General features: G+C 36.3%; 1 protein-coding gene across 1 annotated transcript; it reads right to left on the reverse strand.

Annotated features, from left to right (window-relative positions):
* Positions 1 to 8,270: 8,270 nt before the first annotated feature.
* LOC145685642 (duodenase-1-like) lies at positions 8,271 to 9,213 on the reverse strand. The gene has a single exon (XM_081758031.1). The coding sequence runs from the start codon at positions 9,162 to 9,164 to the stop codon at positions 8,271 to 8,273; it is 894 nt and encodes a 297-aa protein (XP_081614157.1). The 5' UTR covers positions 9,165 to 9,213.
* Between the last annotated feature and the right edge of the window lie 4,515 nt (positions 9,214 to 13,728).

Raw genomic sequence — 13,728 nt, forward strand, 5'->3', positions numbered from 1 at the left:
CTTAAAAACTGTCTTACAAGGAACCCCTTGAGTGCAAGGTTGCAAGTGTAATCTCTAGTAAGGCTCATTTGAAAGTGTAGTATGAACAATGATAACAGGGAAAATATTAGCTGCTAATGAAATACCATGTGCATGAGGACGGCGACAGAAAATACGTGTCCGGGAGGTGCAGAGATTAATCCTCTATGGAATGTATGTATTGCACTTCACAAAATGGACATCGTCGACATTCACCAAGTGTTCAAAACAAACCATCAACTTGCACTATGAACACCGAATGAAAAATAACGCACCACAGTGATCACAAACGTTAGCACCATCAAGATCGAAGGCGAACTCCTTGGGAGTTACGAACAGTTCAGGATGTTCAGCTAGGTATCCACTCTTAAAGAATGCATATAAAATCATATTGGTGTAACAGGTGACATCACATTCTATCAGTTCTCATCTTCCCGTTATACCAATATGATTTTTCGACTTGACTCGTATTCGAGACGAGACCTCTCAAAATTTACGAGACAAAATATACGAGTTAAAATATACGCACACATCTGTCAGAAGTCAAAGTTGAAGTTCAATATTTCACGAGGCACGCCTCTTTCAGTTAAAACAGAGCAGATACACTTCTTGAGACGAGACGGCTCGTTCACGACAATTTTTTCCAGAGGAGACAGCCCCAAATCATATTTGGCTCCAAAAATAGCGTAAAAAACAATTCTTTTTTCATTATTTTTTACAACAAAACAATTGTATTTCTGAGTATTTATGTCGTTCATATGAACATGAATTACGTCAAAGAAAATCACCTTTCTTCCTCATGGCAATGCAGAGTCGAAAGCGTTAAATATTGCATTATTTGTAAGGGCTATTTACTTTCATGAATATGTGGTAGAAGTCTGAAAAACAAAGAAGGATTTACACGGTGAAAATAGCCAGTTATTGTCCAACTTCAAGTATTTTGCGTTTCCATTCAGCAAACACTTAAGAGCGTGTATGCAAACTCTGAATGATATTTTAAAGTGATGTTTATACGCATGACATGAGGTGAAATGGATCAAGTTTCATTAAGGTTGAAAAGAATACAAAAGTTCTAGTGGAACAGACGATAAATCAGAATCCCATATGTATATTCAGTCGAATGATAGAATGCTCTTCCTTCTTGGTTTAATAGTCAATGCGTGTACCTTTAGTGCAAGAGGTCTAGGGTTCGATCTCCGGTTCAACAGCATTGAAGACACTACGGTGGTTCATATTTCACTTTTAACTGTAGATCTTGTTCTATATATCCATATTGCTGATAAAATGAAATGAAATAAAATCTTTGAGTTTTACGTCCCACGATTATGCCGGTTAGGCTAAAGGAGACAGTGATGATGAGTAATGAATGAAATGGTGGAATGAAGAAAGTGGGAGGAAACGGGAGAACCCCGAGAAAACCCACGCACACGGTCATTGCTGATAAAGACGTGACACAAATCAACCAATTGGATGGCAGCAACTTTCTTCAGTTATGTGAATATTTGATTATTGCCACTGGTGCCTCTGGAACATAAAGTAATGACCAGGTTTGGTCATCACACGCTGATCTGATATTTCATTATATTAAGTGACTATGCGATTTTCAGCTTGACATTGGAAATCTGCAGAGCAAAACACTGAGAGCACATCCATAGTTAATTATCCCCGTTGCCAATAGATTATTATTAGAGAATAGACTTGCGAAACTATTAGGAATGCTAAAGAAGAAGTGCAAGGGGGGGGGGGAAGGAGGAGAGAAGAAAAATTGTCCTGCAAGGAAAGGAGATGAAGAAAAGAAAGAGATGATTGAAGAATGCAGCTGAGGAATGCCTTGGTTCATTGTTGCTCTCACCTAGCTTTTATCCAGATGGCCATGGACCAAAGAGGAAGAGACGATGGAACGCACGCACCAAATTATTGTGGTCGCTTTGAAGGACAACAGGGGTCAGGCGAAGCAAAAACATGCAAATTCCAGAAGCAGCTAAACAACTACTTGATATACAATACCGTGGGGTCCGCGTCTGTGGAAAATAAAATGCATTAATGGCCATAGTGTTGATGACGTATATTATATTGAAACGTGAGACATCTTAAACCAGGAAAGAAGCTCGACAATGTGTTCTGGCTATGTCGAGTTAAGCGCATATTTCAACTTAATAATAATAATAATAATAATAATAATAATAATAATAATAATAATAATAATAATAATAATAATAATAATAATAAATTACGTTCAGAATCTTTTGTCATCGCTAATTCTATCGAGGAATTTCAAGCCTTATATATATATATATATATATATATATATATATATATATATATATATATATATTGATGTCTGTTCTACTGTATGGTTCCGAAACATGATCGCTTACGCTGAGGGAAGGACACAGACAGAAAACATTTGAGAATAAAATCCTGAGAGCCATATTCGGAACCAAGAGGAATGGAAATGGTGAATGGTGGAAACTTTATAACGAGGAACTGCATAATTTATACAAGTTATCAAACATTTTTAGAGTCGTGAAGTTTAGGAGGCTTAGGTGGGCAGCTAGGGCTATCATACGTCACGTTTTGTCTGGGATAGTCTCGTTTTCGGGGCGAATTCCGGTCGTCCCGCCAGTAGAAAGAAAAACGTAGTATTTGTCCCGTTTTATGCAAGTGAAAGAAGAAAATAACAAGCCCAGACCTTATGGGCATGGCGAGAGATGCTGGTAGCTTGGCACCTGGCGGGCGAGGGTATTGATTGAGTGTTGGCAACACTGGAAGAGTCAGTAAAACGTAAGGAGGTGTTCGTTGTCTACAGAAAGGGTTTTTCTTCTGAAGACCGTGTGCGTCTGAGGAGTCTGTTGTGCAATTTTGTGGAAACAGGAATAGTGTATTTGTTTCCAGACATATGGACAAGGGTAACACGCAGATATTTTTAAATTAGTGACCCTTAGTTATCGATAGTCCTACACTCTGATAAATAATTTATGCTTGGTACACTCGGAATTAATTGGCTCATTACCCCTCCATAATGAGCACCTTGACGAGATTTCAATATTGGTCCTCCCAAATTAGTAAACCTGACTTATTCGGACTTCAGTTAATTATCCGTCTTAGGAAGTCTTTTGAGTTCATATCTTCGTCATGCGACACAAAACGTTTCAATAACTGCCGTTTGTACGTAATATATACAGAGTGTTTCAAAACAACACCGACAACGTTTGGGAGGTGATTCCTGACACCTAGATAAGACAAAAAGCATAGACCAACCTGGGTGTACAAATGCTTCCTTTCGGAGTTATCTGCTGCCGAAAACATTCAAAAATGAAATTCAAAGGTCCATATCTCCAAAACCATGGGACCTACCGTAGTCGGGTCAAGACTTAACTTAGGAAATAATATGTGCCCTATCCAAAAATCCATGTTTCAGAATTTTGCGGTACTCACGCAACAATTTTTATAGAGGTAATTTGGCTACGGGGATATGATTTGAAATACTCACCAACTACCACTATAAAAATTGTTGCGTGAGTAGCTTTGGATTCTGAAATATGGATAGGGCACATACTAGTTCCTAAGTGAAGCCTTGACCCGACTACGGTCCCATAGTTTTGGAGCTATGGAACCTTAAAGTTCATTTTTCATGTTTTCGGCAGTCTATAACTCCGAAAGGAAGCATTTGTGCACCCAGGTTGGTCTATACTTTTCGTCTTATCTTGGTGTCAGGGATCACCTCCCAAACGTTGTCGGTGTTCTTTTGAAACACTCTGTATATTTGATTGACAAAGAAAGTAAATTTTAATTTTTTTCTTATATATATAAAAAATATGAAACTACTCCTCTATGCTACAAAATAGGTGATTATGTTACAATAATTTAAAATTAATTTTAAACTGCAAATTTGGTATTTGTTTCACATATTTTGGTAATTTATTATATAGTTTTTATTCCTATGTGGTGTAACAAGTTTTGAGTTTTTGTTAGCCGAAAATCTTGCATACGAATATGATTTATAATTTTAGTGTTGTGTTCGTTTACACTCCGAATTTAGTAAAAAATTTCGTTTCACTAAATATGTCTGTAGATATATATGAACGTGCAATAAATTCTGAAAGAGCCTGAAAAACCGTAAATCGATCAAAGTGATAACAAAGAAAAAGCTGTATGGTATGATTCTATGTCGCAAGCCAACCAAATATGCGTCAATCAAGTATCAAGGGCAGAGGTCACTGTCAGATCAAGGTCACAGGTGATCTTGGGAACCCATTTGAATACACTGAAAACAACGCAATGACCGTACCTCATCATGTCAAATGGGTTCTGAAGGTGACCTGTGACCTTGATCTGATAGTGACCTCTGAGCATGACACTTGATTGACGCATATTTGGTTGGCTTGCGACATTGAATTATACCATACAGCTTTTCCTTTGTTATCACTTCGATTTACGTTTTTTCAGGCTCTTTCAGAATTTACCATTGCAATCTCATAAGGAAAAATCGAAATTTGACCTTTGACCCTATATCTCTTCAATCTTTAGTACAAGTGACATGCTTCTATGCCGAAACAAAACTTATCTCCTTCGTCTAAAGTTACACCAAATTGCACGGCTTTACCTCATACCACTTTTGCACAGTCAACAAATAAAATTGACACACGAATTAATCAACTCTCCTTCTCTCTATATAAGATATAATGGTCTACTACTTTTTTTCTTTTTAGTTGTCCTGCTTTTAGCTGTTAAAATTATGGTTACCCTACGATTAGTTCTTTTCAAGACATCTTCATCCCGGAGATAAGAATGAAGAATATTTTTCCTCCGGAACTATAGTTTGACCTGTGAGAAACCATTACATGTATATTCTCTTTCTGCTGTCAGCAAACGAGGGAATAATAGAGTGATAGTTTCTCCTTGTCTTCCACCCCGCAGTATTCCAGCTGTTAAAATCACTCAGATCACACCTGGGACTAATGTCTAAATTGCTATATCAATAACTACGATTATCGCTAACGTGGCTAATGGAGACCTGATGCCTTCTTCCAGAACACTCATCGTCTGGATACTCCATTTAGATCAATTCGAAAGGGATGTTCCTTCTGCTAGTGAACTACTGTCGAAGTAGCAAGTACCGACTAAGAAGAAACACAGAAAAAGTTATTGTGGTAGTCGCTGTTTTAGCACTCGATGTCTTTGTCTGTAAACCATATTCATGACGGACAGTTAGAAGCCCTCAAAGACATATAAACATATCATAATAATGTATGACGGTCGCCCTATACGGCTTTCTTTCCAGAGGGAGCGAGGGAATAATGATTATCCACTACTGCATATAAGTACCTTATTTCAAATCTGTGGATTGAATAGTGGCAAGTGTACAACGCAATATACACACATCTTGTTATCTGCATTTTTAATTGCTGACATAAATTGCAATTAAAAAAAATAAACGTTTCTGTTTCTCCTTTACGATTAATAATTCACTTAATTTTAATTGTAAGCTTTAGGATTGAGCTCAATCATATTTAACTCTGGTTGCAAAGGAGAACAAATTAAAAATAATTGTAATTCATTTCCAGACCAATTGTTTGATTAATTGATTGATTAATTGCAATTGGTTTTAATTGATTAATGCCAAACATTGGAAAGTGTACAGATAAAAAGAAATTGTTCTGGGCTGCAACTGTCAAAATAAAAATACGGATTTTTTTTTTTTTAAATAAGCTTAGCAATGTAGTTGACACAAGCATTGGAATAATACGTTATGAAGTCCGTCTGAAAATTCAAGGTGGAGAATAAAACATCTGACTATCGCGGACACATATCTTGTGACACGTTATATATATATTACATGTAATTTCTCGTACATTTTTCTGAAAAAGTAAATAGTGAATGTTCAAGTTATTCTGTTCTTTACTTAGGTATTCTGTTTTTCCCAAGTGCGGGGGCGCGGGGGCTCAGTGGTAGAGCGTTCACCTCTGGTGCTTGGGGTCTCGGGTTCGATCCCAGCCTCCGCCAAGTGAACCTTGTAGTGGACAAACACCGTGCTCGTGGGTTTTCTCGGGGTTTTCCCGTTTCCTCCCACTTTCTTCATTCCACCATTTCACTCATCTCTCATCATCACCGTCTCCTTTAGCCTAACCGGCATAATCGTGGGACGTAAAACTTAAAGATTTCATTTTTTTCTGTTTTTCCCAAAATACAACCTAACCGTAAATTTTCAGATGGCTCGTAACAGAAGCAGTATTCTACTCCCAAAAAGTACCCAAGTAATTGGCGGGCTCGAAACGGATTACTTCATAGTAACTTTGTTACTTTTTTTTATTTACAGCTACAAAGATTACACTATTATCTATAGGTTATATTGATTCATTTTTTTTTAAATTACTATTTTTATCGGCTAAACTTTCGCAGATAGCGGGCTCGGGTCAGACCCACAATACTCTGCTTTTAATGTTATATTACTATTATTTTAATATAGTAAAAATAATTATTGTTATTTGTTGCTATTTTAATGTACACAAAATTACTTCTACTTAATTCCATCATTCACTTTTAACTTTTAATCTCAAGTATTTCTGATGTTCATGCTTTATTTGGTTCCTACTATAGATACACCTACTACATATTCATCTGTGTAATATCACTATTCAAAATTAGTACCTTGCAACTGTTAAGTGTTGCAAACTCCGACTATTCAGAAATAACGAAAACAATGAATCTTTACCTTTTCCTGTTTCCATCCAACCTTATTACAAAACCCTACTAGTGATATATAAATAAACTTTCAGAGAGGGGATTGGGAGCGGAGCCCCTTATGAAATACATGTCGTTGGGACACCAAAATTTTCGGAAACGCATAAGAAAATACTTCTTTCTTGTATTAGTTTGCCACATAAGGGCATACTTATATTCATGAATATGAATTTAATTTAGCAGGAAGTACACTCTTACTGCCTTAAAAAATGTGTGTTATTTTTTTAAAAGGGAGAAGTTGCATTAATAGGTTCAGATTTTGTTTAGGAGGGCATATAGCATAAAAAGAGTACTGAATGAAACACGTATTAACTTAAAAGCACCAACTTGTGCAGGTGGTCATTGACAACCGTGAATTCTATCTAAAAGAGTCATTACAAGAGTGCACCAGGAAATAGTGACAGCGAACGAGTGCGCCCATAGGGAATGGGCACGTTAAGAACGGTGAGTATACGCATAAGTGAGAACAGTAGAAAAACATTTTATATGAAACAAAACACATGCCTTTCGTGTGGCACTGCTTTGCAACACTTTTACGATCACTTTGTACACTGGGTCCATATATTGCTTCACTTCATGTCTTCCTTGTGGAGTATTACGTGGTAAGAGGCACATAGGAAGGCATAGCACCCCAACATGTTTCCCGTTTCACTACATTTGGTTCAGATGAGATTCCTATTTCATAAGTTTCCGCTCTATATTTTTTTTCCTGCAGCATACACATCCTACGTAGTTAATAAGATAATGGGTTTGAAAGAGTGCCATTGCTTGTTTACTTAATATCACAACAATATACTCTTATAGTCTAGAAATTAACTTCATTTTTCTCCCTAAATAATCGTCATACACTGATGACTATTATTACGTTTTTTGTTCTCACGATGAAATTTCGTCTAATTTTATTCATTTTTTCGTAAATTTTGTATTTGGGGAGCCATCCTCGGAAGTTACCCTTTTTATTCCGGTAAGTCGCTCAAGAAGACCTATTTTATGCGTTTCTCACAACAATAAAAGAACATGTTAGTAAGGGTTGCGTTCAAAGTTGACAGGCACAATGCTACTATCGGAATAGCGTAGACGGCTGCAAGGCTCTCTCACTTAGTAGCAACTGAACCCTAATTGGCTCAACGCGTGGGTGAGTCCAGGGTCTCAAGTTTAGTTTGCATTGTTGCCACCTATCAAGACATTGTTTCTGCATTATACCAGATTATCGAACTGACTTTACTACATTTTGCAGATTAAATCCTCGTTCCGCATTTAGTTTTCCGACGTTCAGCTAAACTAACACTCTCTGAAAGTAAATTGAAACATGTCTTTGTAGATATTATTATTATTATTATTATTATTATTATTATTATTATTATTATTATTATTATTATTATTATTATTATTATTATTATTATTATTATTATTATTATAAAGAATTACAATAATAAGAATAAGAGCTCTAGTTTTATTTGAGGAAAAACTAAGACATACTTTTAAAACGAATTTCAAGTGCTTTATAACTAATCGTATCTTACACTGAAAAGTGTGTGTACAACAATATACATGCAAGAGAGATATACGATATGAGTTTTAGGAATGTTTTGATGAGCGGTAGATTTAAAATGTTCAGAATTATTTGCCATTACATCTCGAATCCAATTTAGATAATAAGCAACTTTCATGTCTAAATTTGGTGTAGTGCAGACTCCTGCTCTAGTTGTAACCGCTGCAATAACTCCTACCACTACATTATTACATATTAGAGGTCCGCCTGAATCTCCAAAGCAAGAAGATTCGGCACTTTTGAAGTTTCCAGTACATATTGCAGTATTTGGGTCTATTTTAAATTTTTTAACACAAACATTTACATCCAATATAGGTATCTCAACTTCCATTAGTACTGTGGACTTTTCATTTTTACCAATTTGACCCCAGCCGACCTTAGTACACGTACTGTTCGGTGTGACTTCACTAGAACTATCCTTAGGCAATGTAGCCACAGACAGTTTAAAAAAAGTTATTAGTCCCTGTTTAATTTTTAGAAGTGCAATATCATCACTGAAAGTTTCGTTAGTATAATTGGGATGTGGAAACACAAGGGAAACATAGTCTACGAAAACAGGTTTTGACGGGGCTGTTTCATTTTCCCCTGCAACCACCTGAAAAGATTCGGCTGGATATGTTTGAAAAGTTTTTTCATCAATAACACAATGTGCTGCAGTAAGAATCCAGTACAAGTTGAGAATAGATCCTCCACAATGAGATCCTCTTTCTCCTCGAAAAACAAAAATATGGGCTACATACTTATATTTCTCAATATCTGCAACGTTTCCTCCAATAATTCTACTGTAATTTGCTGTAGAAGCAGTACATAAAACCGTGTTTGCCACAAAAATTTCCAATAGATATAACATCCTGCTTTTTCTTTGTTATTATTGACTATCAATCACTATCAAACAGTAATGACACTTTCTCCTCTAAATGCGTTAGCAATGTAGGCTATGTCTTAAATAAACACATCACAGCATATAATGATTTCTTGTAACAGCCTATTGTCTGTAGCAACGAGGGTTGGAATTCAAATTCATGTCAGCACACGCTGGGATGCTTCCTGCTCGTGAGTGATATTATAATATTTAAAAAGTGCTTTCTTTCTATATTTTTATATCTTTTGATTTAATATTTACTACATATTAATTTTATTTTCGTATTTGCCAGAAATATATTAAAGGGTGCAGATTTATTATAGGGTTCCAGGCATAAATTCAAAGCATATATACTTCTTTTACAGTAAATCGACTTTTTGTATCTTAAGCAATCGCTTTTTGGGGTGTAGATTTTAACTTCTTTGTACAGATTCACTTTAGGGGACATTCAGTGTAGGTACACGATAACGACTATAGTTCAAAAGACATTAACTTGTACTAGTTGGCCATAAAAACCACGGATGACACCTAACCGAGTCAGAACAGGAGCGCAGCAGGTGGGCCCGGGTATATGGGAGGGAGGTGCGTACCTACAGAGCAGGTGTTTCAGCGAAGGTGAATATACACATAAACGAGGATAGCGCAAAATATTGTATATTGCATGAAATTACTTATGCGTTACGCATTGAACTATGTATTTGAACGGTGCTAAAAACGTAATTGGAAATACCCGAAACTTTTTCGTTTTTTTTTTTTTTTTTTTTTTTTTTTTTTTGCATATTTGTGTTCCAAAGTAACAACGTATATTTTACAATTATGTGGATCCCTTTACTCTCGAACACTTTCATAGTTGCGCAAGTAATGAGGCGTTTACACTTAGGTCGTGTCCAAAAGATACAAGTGCACATTCGAAGTGTGCTTATTTACGAAAGTGACGTCAACAAGTGTGCATAAAAAGCCGTCTTGGGAAGTAACGTAACGCAAGTAACGCGTTACTTTTTAAATAACGTTTCTTAGTAACGTGTTACATTTTTTCCAAAGTAACTGTAACGGTAACGCGTTACAAATTTTTAAGTAACGTACCTAGTTTGCGTTACTTTTTTCGCGTTACATTTCGGATGAGTAACTACAATATCGGAAACAAATGTTTCTTTCCTGTAAGTGTATTTCTCAGAATGAAACAATCGAGCATGAACTACGTATGTCAGTGACCGATAGTCACCGACACACAGAGAAACAGATAAGTTCGTAGTGCCACTTGCTGTTTTTCGAAGATGGGGACAGCCTCAGGGAAATCACGTGTACTGATTGCAAGCACCTGGAAGATTTTGTCATAGATTTTGACAGCTCCAAATCAATACATTCAGTGAGTGTACTAGGAGTGCAATGATACTGGTAGTCTATTTTACTTTGATTGGTGTTGTTTTTATAAAGATGGAGAACGAAAATATTTTACTGTTCGAACATTTGAAAGAATACTTTTTTCTTAAGAGCTGAGGATGATGGTGGACAGTGTTTAAAAGTAAAGTTTCTGAAGTGTCCCGGCGGAAAATATCAACAACTAGGGTGCCATAATTAACGATATACAGTAAGGGGTTAATATGAATAAACTATTCTGATGAGCAGGCCTACTTTATTACTAGAAAATAGTTTGCTGATGGTATGTAATTTTGGAGTTCTTTTAGATCAGTTTGCTTATCCTAGAGTCCCGTTGATTATAGAGTTTGAAACTAGCTTTAAAAAGCATGTATCGATTTTAGAGTTACTGGCAAGTTTTGATTCACCCCCAATTTATGTGTTCTCATTTTATTAGTTGTAGTGTAATGTTTCTCTATATTCTGTATTTTTAATTTTACATAATAACATTATTATTAGTTTAGCAGAATAATAATAAGCAACCATTTTTTCTAACGCATAAGGATGAGCACGAGTCAAGAAAAAACTCGACTCGACTCGAATTCAAGTCGAGTTTCGAGTCAAATCAAAGGTAATATTCTCGAGCCGATTCAGTTTTTCGCGTCGAGTTTCGAGTCCAGTCAAGTTTGATAAATGGCTCGTTCGTTTTAGCTCGGGTTGAAATCATGGGCTGATTACACTGGAAAGCGAAAGCCATGAGAAATGTAAGCTAAACAGTAATATGGAATACTTTTAGTGTTGCTCACGAGAGGGGACACTGCTCGCATCTCGTCTCGTCTCGATCCTTAGTTCGGTCCTTAGTTCGATCCCAGGTCGCGCCAAGGGAAATTTGTGGTGGACAAACGCCGCGTGCGTGGGTTTTCACGGATTTCTCCCGTTTCCTCCCACTTTCTTCATTTATTCCACCATTTTCATTCATTTCTCATCATTACCGTCTCCTTTAGCCTGTCCGGCATAACCGTAGGACGTAAAACTAAGATTTTGAGTAGTGTAATTAAGGAAGATAGTAGATGCTAGTGTGGAAATCAAGAGAATAAGGTTTGCCAAACCGGGGTTTTTCAAGTGAGAGATCGTATTGAACAAAACTTTACCATTGAAATTTTGTTTTTCTATTGCAAATGAGTTTAGCAATATTGGCCAAAGGAAGAGAACAAAATCCAATGCGTGTTCAGAGAGCATCCGTTAAAAATTTTCAATGGATACTTGAGTCTCGGAGCACCCATATAGAGTACATTTGTTTTATCTTGGCACACTTCTCGCCAGTGCACTTGATTGGCAGTGTTGCCAACAAGTTGATACAAAAAGTCGCTAAATAGGAGATGAAATGACTCCAATTTTGGGTGAAAAGTCGCTAAAAAATGTTCGTGGAGTTTTACCTTTATATATATTGTGTGTGTGTGTGCGTGTGTGTGTGTGTGTGTGTGTGTGTGTGTGTGTTGTATGTATGTATTAAATACGTGATCAATTCAAGCCATAGTACTATATACTCTAAAAGAACGTATATGAAATACTCATATACAGGGCCGGATTTAGGGGGTGCAAAGGTGCACGTGTATCCCCCCCCCCTTCGTTGTAAATATACACTACCTAAAGTGAGAAGGCAGCAGTGAAAATAGCAACAATTTCCAAAAAATTTTTCCGGTGTCATGTTTCCGTTTGGGCTTAAAACAGAGGGAAGTTTTGCAAAATCGATAGTTTAAGTCAATTTTCTAAAAGTTGGAAGAAAAGGATTTACCGAGAACAGACACTTAGTATTTCCAGGGCATTTCCTCACTCATACTACAGATGCCTAAAGGCATTTAAAAAATTCCAACTCAATTCAAATGTACTGGTAGTTATTGGCGCAATATATATATATATATATATATATATATATATATATATATATATATATATATATATATATATATATATATATATATATATAACTTTATGATCAATTTTGCTTCAACGAAATCAAAAATAAGATTAGAAAAGGAACAAAATTCAAGGTCTAGGAAAAATCTTACTTCAGTTCTACTCACGCTTCTACAGATAATCTGTTTGCTATCATTAATGAAATATGTGTGCTTCTAAACGGAAGCTCTGTAAACTAAACGACATTAAAAGCTGGAGTTGGTCCCCGTTAGAAGGTAAGAGATAGCAGCAATCGAAGCGGGAATATGGAGATAAATGTTGTGTACTTTCCCAGCTCGTCAACATCTGCACTGATTCAAATAAGCAAAAGGAAAATAAACATATATCTGAACTGATTCGAGCTAATAGTACTTATTTTATGATAAGTTGTTCGCAGTACAAAAGTCGCTAGATTTGTAAATAAGTCGCCAAATCGTCATTCCAAAATCACCAAAAATGTCGCTAATCGGAAAAATTATTTTTTGTCGCTATCCTGGAATGCGAATCCCCTAGATTTAGCGACTTTTTCCCCAAATTGGCAACACTGTTGATTGGCCTTTAAAGTATTTTCCGCTAGAACTCACGTGAACGTTTTAGCCCAATAGATGTCTTATTGGCTATGTCGTGTAGGTGACTTTAGTTCTCAGCTAACCAACAAATGAGGTCATTGCTGTTTGGCGGGTATTTGGAGTGCTTAGTTACCACACTCGACAAATGTGTTACAGTGATTTGTGACTGGTGTGGCGTTTTGCTGTGCTTTCTAGCGTATTGTAATTCTCAACTTAACAGTGACGTGACAGCAACGTGTTGCAAACCAATCCGTCTTTTAGACGGGAAACGTGCCAAGTAAAAAGAAACGTCTCTAGTCGGCCCCTATGGTAATTATTATAAATAAAATGTTTGTTGATTTTAAAAATATTACTTTTTAGTGCAATAAAAAGTCATACTTCAATACTGCTCTAACGTTTCTTAACTTAGTTCAAAGGGAGATTAAAATTAAACATTCATACAGAAAATCACTATTTAAAAAAAAAAAATGTGTTTTTAAAAGCTAAAATAACCTAGGGTAAACAATAGCGTGGATTACAATAAAGTTTAGAGGTACCGGCACTGGCGTAAATCGACGGGAGAAGAGGAGAACATGTCCCCTCCAATCATGACACTGAGAGGGACTGTCCCCCCCTAATAATCCGATTTGAAAGGTGTCTTTTGGGAAAAAATGTGATGATTTGTGTCCGAT

The sequence above is a fragment of the Thermobia domestica genome, chromosome 5, assembly GCF_964235325.1.
Source record: "Thermobia domestica chromosome 5, izTheDome1.hap1.1, whole genome shotgun sequence".
Lineage (NCBI taxonomy): Eukaryota > Metazoa > Arthropoda > Insecta > Zygentoma > Lepismatidae > Thermobia > Thermobia domestica.

What these genes read in the sequence shown, in the direction of transcription:
- LOC145685642 (XM_081758031.1), bottom strand. Translation starts at nt 9,164, where the DNA reads ATGTTATATCTATTGGAAATTTTTGTGGCAAACACGGTTTTATGTACT.